The following is a 17,171-nucleotide window of genomic DNA, read 5'->3' as shown; positions in this document are numbered from 1 at the left end:
TAACCCCATGAACAGACTTTTCAAATCATTCCACTTATTTTTGCATCGGGTCTGCATCAGCCAACAAACCTCTCCCTTTAAAGTTATTATTCACGGGGAGTCGCTGTTTAATAGACACAGGATTTCACTTTGGGGAGATGAGCACTTACTGGAGATGATGGTGGTGATGGTTGCAAAACAATGTGAATGTGCTTAATGCCACTGAACTGTATGCTTAAAGACGGTGGAAATGGTAAGCTTTGTTATGTGTATATATATATATATTTTTATAAATTTATTTATTAATTTATTTTTGGCTGCGTTGTCTTTGTTGCTGTGCGTGGGCTTTCTCTAGTTGTGGTGACCAGGAGCTACTCTTCATTGCGGTGTGTGGGCTTCTCATTGCGGTGGCTTCTCTTGTTGTGGAGCACTGGCTCTAGGCACGCGGGCTTCAGTAGTTGTAGCACATGGGCTCAGTAGTAGTGGCTCGCAGGCTCAGCAGTTGTGATGGGCTTAGGTGCTCCACAGCATGTGGGATCTTCCCGGACCAGGGCTCAAACCTGTGTCCCCTGCATTGGCAGGTGGATTCTTAACCACTGCGCCACCAGGGAAGCCCTGTTATGTATATTTTACTACAATTTAAGAAAGCTATTGTTCAAGAAATACCTTAAGAAAAGGATGGAATGAGCTCTTCTGCCCACTCAGACTCCTAGAGTAACTTGGAAACGTGTATTCACTGTTAATCTCCGTGGTACAGACACAAGTGTGTTGTTTCATTTCCGGTACTATTTTTTTTTTTTGAAATATTTCATGACTTTAGAAAGTTAAAATTCACATATTTACTTGCAAATAACTTTTACTATTACCACCGTATTTACTGAGCAAACTAAAAATCCAATCACGAAGGACATGGTTCTCCCCCTCTTCTGGAATCTGTAATCTTAAAGAACGAATCCCAGTTGCGTTTCTGCTCTCACACCACCAGCCCAAGCTCCCAGTAACAGGCTGGCCTTGGGAACCAGCACAGCTCCAAGGCCTTGCTCAGGCTGGCACAGCCCAGCGGACACCTCCCAAGTATCTGCTGAAGAGCATCTGGAAAGATAATGAGCGTGTCTAGGACAAGAACGTAAAAACCACCCTACTTGATAGCTTCCCTACTTTTCAGACTGTTGTTCACACATCACCAAGGAGGAGGAGAGGACACAGAAAGTGTGTGGAAGGGGCCTTTTAGTCACCTCATTACTGTTGGCATTTTGTAATATAAACAAGCATTTCTACTTCTTATTTTGGTAAATCAAAAAAGTTTAAGATTTAAAACAACAGAAAACCCACATTCCAATTGGAATACGACATCAATACAGTCTATTCCAGACCAACGGATCCTTTTAGCTCTTGCATGAGAGAGACATAGAGAGAAAGTGAGAGGGAGGGAGGAAGGGAGGGAGAGGGAGAGGGGGAGAGGGGGAGAGGGAGGGAGAGGGAGGGAGGGAGGGAGGGAGGGAGAGAGAGAGAGAAAAAAAAAGAAAGAGATGCAACTAGAAACACTGGTCAGTACTTTTCCAAGAACCAGATGTGTCTGGTCCCAGTTTTCACTTCATTATCCCAGGGTATTTATTATCCATATGTCTTTTGGAAGTGAAAAAATAATTTTCAAGAGATGTTAGTCTGATTAAATGAGCAAATTGAGCCAATATTACCAACATATTGAGCAATATAATCAAAAGCCACTTTTTCTTTTAAAAAGAATCTCCACAGAAAACTCACAGTCTTGAAAGTAACAAATTACATACATTTGCTCTTCTTCCATTTTACAATTTTATGAGAAGCTACCTGCAGGCCAAATGCAAATCTGCCTACGTATGCACACATCAGAATAATCTACTAATATTAATCTGACCTTGCCTAGACACAGTATCCCATGCACACTTTAAAAAAAAAATCCCAGGGGCTTCCCTGGTGGCGCAGTGGTTGAGAATCTGCCTGCCAATGCAGGGGACACGGGTTCGAGCCCTGGTCTGGGAAGATCCCACATACCGCGAAGCAGCTAGGCCCGTGAGCCACAACTACTGAGCATGCGCGTCTGGAGCCTGTGCTCCACAACAAGAGAGGCCGCGATAGTGAGAGGCCCGCGCACCACGATGAAGAGTGGCCCCCGCTTGCCGCAACTGGGGAAGGCCCTCGCACAGAAACGAAGACCCAACACAGCCATAAATAAATAAATAAATTAAAAAAAAAAAAAAAATCCCAGTTAGAATACTCATGAGACTGTATCCTCAATACAAACTTCCGTTCATTTTCTACTTACATATTTTCAGGCAAGTCCAAAAAGGCTCCCTAAGATCACCACTGACAGATTTCAACAGATGTCCTAATAAAGCACTGATAATTAACACGATAGCCTCTGGCTGTGAACACAGCTACAGTTTACAAGGAACACCCTAAGTGCCTTCAAGGGTACAACCTAAAATCTTTCTCATTACCCTGTTTATTTCCTTCACAGCAAAAAGTGCTAGGGGTATTATTTGTCTGCCTATCATCTAAAATAAATGTCTAGAATGTCAGCTGCCTGGGGCTAGGGTCTTGGCTGTCTCATTCACCACGAAGAAGAAACAGCTAGAAGGATCAGCTGGTCTCGACTAGATTACACTCTCCAGGCCTAGAACAGTGCCTGGTTCGTCATATGCACTCAATATTTGTCGAATGAATAAACATAAAAACTGAGTGAGTGATGTCTAATACATTTTTAGAACTTAAAGACTGCATATACCATTGGTGCCTTGTTATAAACATATTAATATAAAAACAAAACCCAAAAAATTAATACAACCTGGAGATCAGTTAAAAGACACTGTTTGGGCTATAGTTGGCTGAGATTAGGGTGATCATCTTTACTTTTTTTTTTTAATTGAAGTACAGTTGCTCTACAATATACAACAAGTATAGTTGCTAGTTTCAGGTGTACAGCATATTGATTCAGCATCTTTATATTTTTTAGAATGGTTTTTTCTAAAAATAGCTGCCAAAAAAAATGTGAACCTCTTTGATTAAAATCAGTTTGGTAGGGGCTTCCCTGGTGGCGCAGTGGTTGAGAGTCTGCCTGCCAATGCAGGGGACACGGGTTCGAGCCCTGGTCTGGGAGGATCCCACATGCCGCGGAGCAACTGGGCCCGTGAGCCACAACTGCTGAGCCTGAGCGTCTGGAGCCTCTGCTCCGCAACGGGAGAGGCCGCGATGGTGAGAGGCCCGCGCACCGCGATGGACAGTGGCCCCTGCTCGCCGCAGCTGGAGAAGGCCCTCACACAGAGGCGAAGACCCAACACAGCCAAAAATAAAAATAATAAATAAATAATAAATAAAAAAAATTAAAAAAAAAATCAGTTTGGTATTATGTATAAATGTATGTATATGTATAAATGAAACCGTGGGTGAGATTTTCAGAATCTCAAACCCAATTCACTAAGTTGGCAGTGAGTATTTTCACTAAGAACTCCTTTCTCCACACATTATGATTTTCATTGTGAAATAAAGTGACCCTCAAAACAACTCAGAAGCTCATATGTAGTTTCCTCATTCCCTAGTTACTTATTCCAATAAATTTCGCGGGGGTGGGGGAACCAACCCCATGAATTCTAGAGAAAGAGCTTTAACTCACCTGCTGCCACGTCAGCTTCAGCCGCTCACACTGCTCCTTGCCATCTTCAGAGCAATCGGAACAAGTAAACCTAAAAAAATTATCGCCCTTAAGGTAACTGAGCTGTTCCCTCAGCTGACCTAGGAGGAAAACAAAAAGGGTACGTCACAGGTGTATCTAGAACAGAGGTAACCCAAAGTTTTAATCAATCTACCAGCCATTTCCCAAGTTTCCCAGGCTGTGTTTTTCCTTTTCTTTCAGCCAGCCCGTGAGGGCGGGATGGGGAAGGGAGTAGAGAAGGTTTTTATTTCTCTAACATCAAGTGCATGCCCACTAAGATAGATCTGTGGTTCCCGGACTTTCAGAAGAAAGATACTGGAAAGGCAGGTAGGATTGTTCTCACTGGCTGTTCCAAATGTTAACATTCCCGACTCCTACAGGAGGTCTCCTCACACATTCTTCCAAGAAAACATCTGAGCTCCCACTGTGCCACTGGGCTAGGAACCAGGAACACAACACCTGAGACAGACGCGGTGCTGGCTCTCGGAGGCTTACAGATGTGGTGAGGGCTACAGAGGAGAGAGTAGGTAATCACAGCAGCACAGAGGCTCTCCGTCCTGACTGTGCATCAGAACCACCCAGGAAGTTTTGTGTTTTAAATATGCCCGGGTCCATCCCCCACAAAATAAATCAACCTTTGGAAGCAGGGCATTTTCTGAAGTTCCCCAGGTGATGCTGACGCTCTGTGAGACGTGGAAACCCTGGAGTGGGATGTGATGGGTGCCGTGGGGCAACGTGAGAGCACATAAAGGAGGTGCCCACCCACATGAGGAAGACATGAGCACTAGAAAAAGCGGGGTGGACGGGGGCCTGAAGGATGGCTAGAATTGGCAGGTGAAAAGAGGTGTTTGTGTGTGGGGCGGGGAGTATAAAGGCTGTAGAGACAAATGTTCCACAGAGGAAATTTACATGCGCAAAGTCCTAGGGATAAGAAAGAACTGCTTGGGCTTCCCTGGTGGTGCAGTGGTTAAGAATCTGCCTGCCAATGCAGGGGACACGGGTTCCAGCCCTGGTCTGGGAAGATCCCACACACCGTGGAGCAACTAAGCCCGTGAGCCACAACTACTGAGCCTGCGCTCTAGAGCCCGTGAGCCAAAACTACTGAGCCCGCATGCCACAACTACTGAAACCCATGTGCCTAGAGCCCGTGCTCCACAAGAGAAGCCACCGCAATGAGAAGCTCTCGCACTGCAATGAAGAGTAGCCCCTACTCACCGCAACTAGAGAAAGCCAGCGTGCAGCAACGAAGACCCAACACAGCCAAAAATAAATAAATAAAATAAATTTATAAAAAAAAAAAAGAATGAACTGCTTGTGGAGAAGGAAAAGCTCACCCTAACTGCAAAGCTCTGTATCCATGTGGGGACAGAAGAGCGCAAAGGAGAGAGGCTGGAGCAATTACCAGGGGCCCCAGGAGGCAGGGCATTTACAGCGCAGGCTGTGAGGATGGGGGAAAGCCACCCAGGCTTTCAGGCAGAACCCTGAATCTATAAGCAGAGACAGCTCGAAAGCAAAAACTAGCTAACTTATAATAAATTTTAGGTTTGCTTTCTGTGAAAATGGTGTTAATTTATTAATAAAAACTATGAATCCGAAGAGTTGAAACCACCTTAAAAACACCTCCACATACCAGAAAATGACCCAGTTCACAACAATATATATATACATACACATATATAAATTTCTCTGACCTAGTTACAAATTCTATCACACAGAGTATTCCTCTAGTACATATGTCTTTACTACTCTCTGCCTAATGGAAACATCCTGTTTTGCTTAAGAGCCCTGATGCCTGGCAAAGCACCTTATTGCGTGTATCTACTGCCAGCAGACCAAGGAGGCCAGCAAGGAGAAAACACAAATGGCCCTAGAAAAAGGCATAATACACATTTAATCTTCTAGTTCCGACTTTATATCAACATACTATAGCAGTTGTTTTCCATGTAAGTTAAACACTACCAGAGTTATGTTTATGAGTCTGAAGTTTAGCTCTACACTGGGCCTAGAATTTGGCCCCAAAACCACAATAATGTGACCCTGATAGAAAAATGTGGCTAATTCTTTAAGTAACACAGAATTTCCAATTTTCTGATTTTTATTGGGTTACAATCGAGAATGTTAATTTAACAACGTGATAGAGGTTGGCAGTAATATATATTAGTACAAATGTGTCTACGTTTTATACAAATTTGCAGTTAATCAACTACACTAATAATAAATATAAGAGTTATCTTTTTATTTGGGTCTCTTTCACATTCATGTTTCTTTCACAGGTTAGAAAAACAAACCCCGCAGGAATTGACAAAGCAAAGGAAAGGAGAAGCTCTTACTGGCTGGGATCCACTTCTGGCACTTGTCGCAGAAGTAGGACAGCTGCTCCTCCATCCACGACACGTCCCCTTCATCACTGTTTAGGGAGTCCCCGCTCTGGTCGTGAGACAAGTCCACGGACGCCTGGTCCTCTGACTCGACGATCAGCAGAGTCTCCCCCTCCACCTCCCCCTCCTCCAGCCCCTCCGAGGTGGACGTTCTTGTTGCTTCATCGTCGTGCCGACTGATCAAACTGCTCAGATGGATGTTACTCTCCATCCCTCCCGGCTTGCAGGTTCAGTGCTCTCGGGAACAATCTCAGTCTCTGGACACTAAGCTTGAAAGGGCTCCTTGCTGACCACACAAACTCTCAGAAGAGCGTCTGCCTGACTCTACTCAGACACAAGGGGCACTTAAAGCAATTATTTAGAATATACGATCCATCATCCTTTTTCTGATCAAGTTTAAAAGGACGGTGACCACAAAAAGACTGAAGATCTCACTAAGCTGTTCTCCATCAATACTCACTCACACACACTTAACGCTGTCTGTTCCATCAATATCTCACACGCATTTCAAGTCACGTTTTTTGAGATCCTTTTGCCAACACCATCTTCTCTCTTTCTGCTTCAAGTTGCTCAGTCAGAAGAATCTGTTCTCCCAAAAGACGAATATTTTCTTTTTTCCGATTTTGCCTCTCAATGTCTCTGATCACTCCGTCACGAAGCCTCTAAAAACGTAAGAAACAGATTTTAGAGAAACTCGGAACAGGTGGTTCCCATCCTTGTGTCATTCAAATCCAAAAATCAGTGTTACCAAAATACACTTAAAACTTTTAGATTCCAAGTACTCAATTACTATTTTAACTTTCTGTGTAAATGTAAATGTAATAAACCATCAAATTAACTTGGTAGCGTGATAGTATTATTACAGACCTCTTATCATACTTTAAGAAATTTTGCATCATTTAATATAAAAATGGGAAATAACAATTAAAACAGAAAAACTGCCACTATGCTGAATTTTAAAAGTTTAGTTAATATATGATGCTTTAAAAACGTGATGAGGGACTTCCCTGGCGGTCCAGTGGTTAGGACGCCACACTTCCACTTCAAGGGGCACGGATACTATCCCTGGTCAAGGAACTAAGATCCTGCAAGCAGCAGCTCAGCCAAAAAAGAGAAAGAACAACTTGATGAGAGTTACTTGAGTAACTGTGAACTACATTCCTGTTAGCAATTGTCCTAACTGAATAACAAACATCCAAGAAAGAAAATTACTAAAATTTGAACAAACTTTAAGGATGCAAGAAAGTGAAGAACTCGGCTTCTTCTATTACGTACAGAGAAAAGGTAAAAATTACAATTACATAATGGGGAAAGACGGGGAAAAAGAACGCTACCAGCAGAGGAAAAAATAAAGGCCCATTGATGGTCGTTACTTTGATAAACACTAAAGACAGGTAGAAAATTCCAGAATATGGACCTGGCATCTAAGATGAGACTTTCTAAAGCATCAATCCAGTCATTACTAATAACTTACACTTTACAGGTCATAAAATACTCTTAATAACTTAACAGTGGCCTTGTGAGGCAGAATAATGGGGGCAGGGCCTGGGGCCTGGGTAGGGTTTTTTTAAATTACTATTATGTCTATTTTAACAACTCACCAAGTACCTACTTGCTGGCCCTCCTCCAGGCCTAGGGCTTCAGTCCCCATTACCGGCAAGCTGGGAAATTTAAGAGTCCTGGGACTGATAACACAACTGAAAACCAACTGTCCTGAACCCTGTGCCCCTGGCAAGATCTCCAGGCAGAATCGGAGGCTCTCATTCCACTCCTCCCTCCCCAGCTCATCCTCTCCTGTGCTTCCTCCATCAGGACGCACCTATACACCCCACCCAAGCCCCGAAGCCCACACCGTCCACACCTGGTCTGAGGTCCTCCCCTCCTTTCTCAGGGACGTTAGCACTCAGCTTGGGACCTTGTTCTCCATCCAGCATTCGCTAGTTTCCTCCAGGTTTCAAAGTCTGTGCCGACTGCCTTGCATATCCCTCCTGCGACTTCCACTGGACTACCTTACTAAACACCGAGACCTCTTCACCATCACAACTCTAACACCTAGAACGCGGCTCCTCGTGTAGTACTCACTGCTGGTTTTGCTGGGTTCCTGTGAGGATCGAGGATGATGCACGTAAAGTGCTTAGTACAGCGCCTGGTATGTGGCAGTCAGGAAACAATGGGGGACAACAGTCATTGTTTTATTTCTTGCTTCCTTGAACCTTCCAACACACCTGCTGTGTCAAACATTTGTCCTCCTCTTTCCCGCTGCTAGAAAGTAACCCCGCAATGAATGACTAGACGTAAAACAAACACAGGTTATTCCGGTCAATCTCAGCCTCTAACTTCCAAATACCTAAACCTTACACTTGTCCCATTCTGACAGTGGTTCTCAACCCTGGCTGCATGTTTGAATCCCTGGGTCGCTTTTAAAACGTACCTAAGTGGGATCTGCATCCCCAAGAGATTCTGATTCAATAGGTCAGGAGCAGGGCCCAGGCTGCTACCTGGTAAAAACTTCCAGGAACAATCGCACGTGTAGCTGGTGGTCAGAACCAAGCTTTCACCCAGCCGTACTCCATACTCGGAAAATCCCTGCTCGCTGACCTCAGAGCTACATCTGACATAGCATCCTCTACCCTATCTCAAATTTTCTCCAGTCACCAATCTTTTCCTTCTTAGAAGAGAAAATCTCCCGCTTCTGTTCCAAAAGCTAACCCCTTAGAACCACTACGTTAATCCCAATCTCTAATCTCTTCCGCGCCCTGTCACCATTAATCATTTCATTCCCTCCTCTAAATTCTTGTATCATCACAGGCTTCCTCTGACTTCCAGAGTGTGAACACGGGACAAAGGCCTCACCTGCTGCATCTCTGCACCCCGAGCACCCGGCGCGGTCCCACGCAGACAAGCCTGTTTACAGTGACTCACCCAGCGGCCTGCGTCCACCCCGGGCCAACCGGGGTCCACCGCACCCCTGCCCAAAAACACCCCCCCCCGCCCCGGGCTGCCCCCGCTCGCGCTCGGCCTTCCGTCCCCGGAGCAGCTGCGCGTCTTCATCTCTGTTTCCCGACGCGCCCGGGGCGGAGCGTGGCACACTGGGGCCCGGCAGTAACGTCCGCAAATGGGAAAAGGAAGAAAATAGGGCTGGGAGACACAGCAAGACGGACAGGCCCCTGAGCGGTCAAGTCAAGGATGTTTCCGCACATAAAACCACCGCAAAGAGAAAAATTGGAGACCGCTATCTCTACAGTCCCCAGAATCTAGTTTCCATAGCAAACTGTTCCTTAAGAAGGAAAAACCCACCCCACACGAGTATCTCTCCCAATTCCCGAAGGCGAGAGGCGGGGAAAGCGTCACCAGCGCTTCGACACCCGCGGGGCGGGGGCAGGGCCGGCCCAGAGCACCGGGGACCACCGCCCCCACTTCCCGGACGCCCCAGGGAGCGGTCTCCCCGCCTTGGAGGAGGGCGGAGGGGAGAAAGGAAAGGCGACGAGGAAGCGGCGCCACGCGGAGCCGGACCCCAGGCCCCAGGCCTCCGCCGCCGCGCGGGCCAGAAGGCGCGGGCACGTGACACCGACCTGCTGGTCCTGCCGTTGCTTCATATGCACGCCCGCCACGGTGGCCGCCGTCAGCACCACCGAGAGGCCCAGCACCACCTTCGAGCTCCCCGACATCCCCGCGCCGGCCGCCGCGGCCTCAGCTCCCAGTGCCCCAGGCCCGGGGCCGCCGCCAAGCGCGCGCCGCTGCCGGGGCGGGCCAGGCTCGACCCCTCGAGTGCAGAGCCCTGGCTGCCGCCAGGCGCGAGCAGTCGAGAGCCGAGCGCCGAGCGACGCCCCGGCTCAGCGGAAGGCGCGGCTTCCGGTAGGGCCTCGGAACCGCAGGCATCCCCTCCTTGCCCTGCGGGCGGGCGGGTAATAACACTCCCAAGAGCCCCGGCCCAGAGCTGGCCCCAGCACCACCCAGGGCGGGGTTCCAGGCCTGAGCCCTCTCAGTTCATCCCCCGCCCCCAGCGGCGGGAGAGTCCGGGGGGCGGGATGCTGGACCCGGTACCTTGCGGACCCTCGACCGCGCGCCTCCCTTCGGAGCGCGGGGCTGCCTCGCTCAATGCCAGCCTCACCAAACGCAGCCCTCGTTGCCCCTTTGGCGGGGAGGTGCCAGGAGATGGAGTTTTTCTCGTTAGATGCTGTAGACACGGTCACCTGCTTTCACCTTGACGCTGTGGGGTGGCGGGTCAGGTCTGGTTTTTCTTGACATCAAAAAGCCTTCTGGCTACAGAGCAAGCTCTCTGGGCAGCGGCACGTCTTCGCCTGCTGGCACGAAAGGCGCTGTCCCCTTGTCGCCCAGGTAATCCTTGAGGCATCCCTTCTACACCTAGTTCCCGCCCTCAGATGCCCGAAATGATCGAGCGAAGCAGAGCGTCGAGAACCGCCACAGAAGGTACTGTGCAAGGCGCACACAGAGGTTGGGCTTTCCAGTGACAAGGTATTATCATCAAGTCATTCTTTCCCACTAGAATTCCCAAAGGACAAACTTCCTCCTGGGCAAGCAACTGTGGACGCTGTTGATTTGGGCTGAGTCTCCGTTAGCCTCACCCCAGGGCTTCTTCGAGATTGATCTCTGTAGTGCCTTGCTGTTCCAGCGTCTGGTGTGCGAGACTCAATGGCTTGAGGTGAATGTTGCTCTCAAGAAATGTAATAAGGGCTTCCCTGGTGGCGCAGTGGTTAAGAATCCGCCTGCCAATGCAAGGGACACGGGTTCATGCCGTGGCCCGGGAAGATCCCACATGCCGCAGAGCAGCTAAGCGCGTGCGCCACTACTGAGCCTGAGCTCTAGAGCCCGCGAGCCACAACTACTGAGCTCACGTGCTGCAACTACTGAAGCCTGTGCGCCTAGAGCCCGTGCTCTGCAACAGGAGAAGCCACAACAATGAGAAGCCCGCTCACGCAACTAGAGAAAGCCCGTGCACAGCAACGAAGACCCAACGCGGCCAAAAATAAATGGATAAATAAATAAATTAATTAATTTTAAAAAGAAATGTAATAAGATAAAAATAAATTCAAAAAATGCAAATACCCTTTTCAAATGTCATTTTGTCTGCAGCATTTTTCTCAGCACAGGAGGCAGTACCACTGAATTGGAGAACGGGGTCCCTGTGCTGACCTTGGAGTTAGAAGCAATTTAATTCAGGACATATTTGGGTGTTTCTCTAAAGACAAAAAAATCTATATTAGACTGCTTTTTTTTTTTTAATTTATTTATTTATTTATTTTTGGCTGTGTTAGGTCTTCGTTTCTGTGCGAGGGCTTTCTCCAGTTGCGGCAAGCGGGAGCCACTCCTCATCGCGGTGCGCGGGCCTCTCACTGTCGCGGCCTCTCCCCTTGCAGAGCACAGGCTCCAGACGCGCAGGCTCAGTAGTTGTGGCTCACGGGTCTAGCCGCTCTGCGGCATGTGGGATCTTCCTGGACTGGGGCACGAACCCGTGTGCCCTGCATTGGCAGGCGGATTCTTAACCACTGCGCCACCAGGGAAGCCCTAGACTGCTTTTTACTTGTGGTAGATTCCAGATATTTTTTTCCCCTAACTCAGTGCATCTTCAATAAAGCTGCATGTCTTTAGAATGTATGTCAGAGTGAGATGGCCTTTCATTCTATCATGACTGATGTTTCAACTTGTTTTCTTGAAATGTATTGTTATTCTATTTTTTAAAATCCCTTATGGAGGGACTTCCCTGGTGGTCCAGTGGTTAAGAATCCGCCTTCCAACTCAGGGGGCATGGGTTCGTATCCCTCGTCGGGGAACTAAGATCCCACTTGCCATGGAGCAACTAAGCCTGTGCGCTGCAACTACTGAGCCTGTGTGCCACAACTAGAGAGAAGCCCACCTGTGCACTCTGGAGCCCACACACCACAACTAGAGAGAAGTCCGTGCACCGCAACAAAAGATCCCTCATGCCACAACAAACATCCTGCATGCCGCAACTAAAACCCAATACAGCCAAATAAATAAAATAAAATTAAAAAAATAAAATACGGCTTCCCTGGTGGCGCAGTGGTTGAGAATCTGCCTGCCAATGCAGGGGACACGGGTTCAAGCCCTGGTCTGGGAAGATCCCACATGCCGCGGAGCAACTAGGCCCATGAGCCACAACTACTGAGCCTGCGCGTCTGGAGCTTGTGCTCCGCAACAAGAGAGGCTGCAACAGTGAGAGGCCCGCGCACCGCGATGAAGAGTGGCCCCCGCTCGCCGCAACTAGAGAAAGCCCTCGCACAGAAACGAAGACCCAACACAGCCAAAAGTAAATAGATAAATAAATAAAAATTAAAAACAGTAAATATGTATTAATATTTTTAAAATAAATAAATAAATAAAATAAAATAAAATCCCTTATGGGGAATTCTCTGGCGGCCCAGTAGTTAGGATTTGCATTTTCACTGCCAGGGCCCGGATTCAGTCCCTGGATGGGGAACTAAAATCCTGCAAGCTGCCGGTTGCCACCCAAAAAAAAAAAAAAATCCTTTATGTGTTAACGGTGTCAAATTCAGAAATGGATTATCTGTTTAACTATTTATAAACCTAAGCAGAACGTTTTCTGTGATTATTGTCACATAAATTACAGAGTTGTGAGAGTGACTGCACATCATCAAACATTGAAACCAAATATTTTTTTTTCGTTAAACAATTTCCATCTTAAAAACAAAAAACAAACAAAACAATTTCCATCTAGTCTGAGTATATTTTTAAGTGTGTCCAGTATGTTTGAATAAAAACAGTTTTCTGAGACAACTTGAAGAGTTTCTACCAATGAATACATTTTCAAAAAGGAAAGTCCAGACTTGCTGGTTGGCTCTTTTTTTTTCCCAACAGACTGATTGAAAGTACCAGGAGCGGGCTTCCCTGGTGGCGCAGTGGTTGAGAGTCTGCCTGCCAATGCAGGGGACACGGGTTCGAGCCCTGGCCTGGGAGGATCCCACATGCCACGGAGCAGCTGGGCCCGTGAGCCACAATTGCTGAGCCTGCGCGTCTGGAGCCTGTGCCCCGCGACGGGAGGGGCCGCGATAGAGAAAGGCCCGCGCACCGCGATGAAGAGCGGTCCCCGCACCGCGATGAAGAGTGGCCCCCGCTTGCCGCAACTGGAGAAAGCCCTCGCACGAACCGAAGACCCAACACAGCCAAAAATAAAATAAATAATAAATAAATAAATAAATAAGAAAATCCTTTAAAAAAAAAAAAAAAGACAGGGAGACAGCTGACTGTTATCAGTCAAGTAGCAGTTCTTATGTTCTGCGTGTTTGTGTCTCCCTCAAATTCTTATGTTGAAATCATAATCCCCAATGGGATGGTATTAAGAGGTGGCACCTTTAGAAGGCAATTAGGTTTAGATGAAGTCATGAGGGTGGGGCCCCCATAAGGGGCTTAGTGTCCTTATAAGAAGGAAAAGAGACTAGACACACAAACAGATGGTACCTGCAAACCAGGAAGAGGCCCTCACTAGAACCTGACCAGGCAGGCACCCTGATCTCAGACTTCCCAGCCTCCGAAACTGTGAGAAATAAATGTCTGTTGTTTAAGCCGCCCAGTCTATGGTATTTCTGTTATAGCAGCCCAACCTGACTAAGACAGCAATTATCTGTTCCCCAAAGTTAAGTGCGGGTGTGGATCTACTGCTCCAGAGTCAGCATCACCTGACACAGGAGAAGGTTCAAGGCCCAGATCTCTGTCAGGACCTTCCAGCACTCTGGGAGCCAGGTGCCGGCTTGTCTTGAGTTCTTCACTCCCTTCCTCTCTGTGGTAAATCATGACTAATGCCTACTCAATGGAAAAGTCCTGCTTAACCACTGCAGACTCTGGGTGAGAGGTGGTCCTGAAGTAATCACAGAAGTAAGTACAGGCAGAGCTTCTACTATAGGGTGGAAGATTTAAAATTGAGACCCACGCACCCACAGGGAGGGTAAAAAAAAGTCACATCGTGATGTGCAAACCCTCAGCACGTTCAGGCACCATGCACATTTTAAAGCTGTTTATCCTTGGACCAGCATTGCCCCACTTCCCCCACCCCCCAGCCCCTAGCAACCACCATTCCACTCTCTGCTTCTGTGACTTTGACATTTTTAGATTCCACATATAAGTGAGAGCATAGTGTCTTTCTGTGTCCAGCTTATTTCACTTAGCATAATAAAATGTCCTCCCGGATTTCCTTCTTTATGGTTGAATAATATCTCGTTGTATACATATCCCACACCTTCTTTATCCATTCATCTGTCAGTGGACAACTTAGGTTGTTTTCATATCTTGGCTATTTTGAATAATGCTTCAATGAATGTGGGGATGCAGATACTCTTCGAGATCCTGATTTCATTTTCTTTGGATATATACCCAACTGTGGGATTGCTGGATCATACAGTAGTTCTATTTAATTTTTTGAGGAACCTCCATACTATTTTCCACACTGACTGTACCAACTTACTTTCCTACCAATCAGTGCACAAGGGTTCCCTTTCTCCACATCCTCACTAACGTTTGTTATCTTTTATCTTTTTGGTTTTTTGTTTTTGTTTTTCTTGGCTGAGCCACTCAGCTTGCAGGGATCATAGTTCCCCAACCAGGGATTGAACCCCGGGCCCCAGCATTGAAAGTGTGGAGTCTTAACCACTGGACCGCCAGGGAATTCTCTTATCTTTTTGATAATAGCCATTCTAACAGGTGTCTGTGATATCTCATTGTGGTTTTGATTTGCATTTCCCTGATGATTACTGATGTTGAGTACATTTTCATGTGCCTGTTGACCATTTCAATTATAAAATAAATAAATTCTGGGGATCTAATGTACACAGTGGTGACTATAGTTAATACTTGTATACTGGAAATTTGCTAGGAGAGTAGATCTTAAGTATTCTCACCACACACAGAAAAGTTAAACTATGTGAAGTGATGGATGTGCTAATTACCTTGATTGTAGTAATCATTTCACAATGTATATCAAATCATCACAGTGTACACCTTAAGCATGTACAATTTTTATTTGTAAGTATATCTCAATAAAGTTGGGGAAAAAAGAAATTTTAGAAAAAATTTTAAGGACCAAGAAGAAAAATAAATTATGTACATACACGCACATATACACACTCAAAAAAGAGAGAAATGTAGCATTGACACCCAATACAACACAGATGAATATTGATATCTTAAACACATTATGCTAAGTAAAAGAAGCTAGTCACAAAAGACCAGGTATTGTATGATCCCATTTATATAAAATGTCCAGAATAGGCAAATCCATAGAAACAGAAAGTAGATTACTGGTTGCCAAGGGCAGGGGGTGTTAGAAGGTGGGGAGTGACTGCTAATGAGTTCTTTTTGGGGAGATGAAATGTTCTAGAATTAGATCATAGTGATGGGTTCACAACTCTGTAAATCTACTAAACCACTGAATTGTACACTTTTTAAAAGGGTAAACTTCAAGATATGTTCATTACTATTTCAATAAAGCTGTTAAAAGAAGGTGAAAAAACATAAAGCCGTTTATATGTATCAACTTATTTCATCTTCACAGTATGTGCTATTATTATTCCCATTTTACAGATGAGGCAACTGAGGCACAGAGCAGTAGGTAACTTGCCCAGGGTCCACAGCCTGAAAGTTACAGAGCGACCTAATTGGTTTTTTGTTTTGTTTTCAAAAGACATAAAAGATTAAATTCACCTGGTTTAAAAGTTTAAAACAGAGAACATATATCTTCGGGTGACAGGGAAAATGTGTATATGTATAATCTTCCAATTCCATACTTCAGCTACTTAAAGAAAGGGAGGAGTGGAAAGAAAGGGAGGCCACTAAGAATGGACACACAGGTGATCTGTAGGTCCTGAGGTCATAGCATTGGCCTCTTGGGATGTTCACCTGACTTCTGTGCCCCGTTCACATGGGCCTCTGGGGTTCAGTTTTCGGGTCTCCCATTCCTCCCTTTGTAGGAGCCTGCAGCCCTCCAGCGGGATGTTGTTCTCAGAAGGTGGCATCTGTGAGCGAAGCTCTACAGCAACAAAGGGCTTCTGGCTTCAATGGGGACAGTCCCTGACCTCTTGGGGCCTCGGTTTCCCCCTCTGTACTGTGGGGATGATGATATGCCTGCTACCTCCTGGGGTTGCTGGTTGAGAGGAGGAATTAGCAGCGTGACTGCACCAAGCCAGGTGCGGGGCGGTGATGCCTGCCGCGCCCCGGCCAGTGAGCCTTCAGTGGTCCCCCGGGAGTCGTGAGATGGGGATCCCGTCGGCCTGGGGGGAGGGGAATCCTCGTCTTCGCATCCTCAGGAGAAGTCTGTTCATTTGCAGCTCGCAGGGCATTTCGGTGACATCCCAGCTGGCGGCAGCGGGAGTGCTCTCGCCCTGCTTGCCCAAACTGTGCATTAGAGTTTCGGGGTTTCAAAATACTTGGTGTGGCTGAGTTCTTTTGGATTCAAAATCCAGTCACATAGTCAGAGAAAAACGTCAATGTTACTGGTTGTTAATGGAAGAAAAGAGCTGTTAATCCTTTAAATGTAACTTTGACTGCTGTGAATGTATGAATCATTGCTAAAAAATAATGGCTTTAACTGACGATATCACATGTTGGCAAAGACATAGAACAGGTGGAACGCTCTGTACTCCTGGTGGGAGTGTCTGTTGGAACCACTTCAGCTGAATGTGCTGGAGCTGAACAGGTGCGAACCTGGTGACCCAGAAACTTCAGCCCCAGATGGAGGCCCTGCAGAACTGCTACTTGTGTGCACCCGAACACACGTGCAAGCATATCTGTATAAATCCCACTTGCAGAAGTCAGCACGGTGGTTACCTTGCGGGGGGGGGGGGGGCGGGGGGGGGCACGGCGGGAGAGTATTTACTGGGAGAATGAGGTGTGAATGGGGCTTCTGGGATGCTGATGTCATTCTGTTTCCTGATCTGGGTGCTGCTACTGGGTATCCGTGAAGATTAATTAAGTGGTACATGGATTCTGTGCTCATACCTATATGCATGACCTACTGCTATACAAAATCTTACATAAAATTATGAACTGAAAAAAAAAATGCCTTCACATTTTATCACCACTTCTTGCACTAAGAAAGTTTTTTCTCCATGATGACTATCAAGGATTGAAGATAT

The 17,171-nt window shown here is 46.6% G+C and overlaps 2 protein-coding genes across 3 annotated transcripts in view; both read right to left on the bottom strand.

Moving 5' to 3' along the window:
* The window catches only part of KAT14 (lysine acetyltransferase 14), a 39,884-nt gene extending 33,625 nt beyond the window's left edge, over positions 1 to 6,259 (bottom strand). For both annotated transcript variants that reach the window (XM_057529135.1, XM_057529136.1), the window contains exons 1-2: positions 6,001 to 6,259; positions 3,632 to 3,750 (exon numbers count right to left, since the gene is read on the bottom strand). In XM_057529135.1, the coding sequence (XP_057385118.1) occupies positions 3,632 to 3,750; positions 6,001 to 6,259 (378 nt within the window). The remainder of the gene's footprint in view (positions 1 to 3,631; positions 3,751 to 6,000) is intronic.
* A 301-nt stretch (positions 6,260 to 6,560) lies between these two features.
* On the bottom strand, positions 6,561 to 9,811 carry LOC130704871 (protein PET117 homolog, mitochondrial). The gene is made up of 2 exons (XM_057529137.1): positions 9,621 to 9,811; positions 6,561 to 6,710 (listed from the first exon to the last, which is right to left on the bottom strand). Exons 1-2 carry the CDS (start codon positions 9,714 to 9,716, stop codon positions 6,561 to 6,563), a joined length of 246 nt encoding a protein of 81 aa, XP_057385120.1. The 5' UTR covers positions 9,717 to 9,811.
* Between the last annotated feature and the right edge of the window lie 7,360 nt (positions 9,812 to 17,171).

This window comes from Balaenoptera acutorostrata, chromosome 15 (assembly GCF_949987535.1).
Source record: "Balaenoptera acutorostrata chromosome 15, mBalAcu1.1, whole genome shotgun sequence".
In the NCBI taxonomy this organism is placed as follows: domain Eukaryota; kingdom Metazoa; phylum Chordata; class Mammalia; order Artiodactyla; family Balaenopteridae; genus Balaenoptera; species Balaenoptera acutorostrata.
The sequence above is the reverse complement of the archived record's forward strand: the minus strand, read 5'-3'. Positions and strand labels throughout refer to the sequence as shown.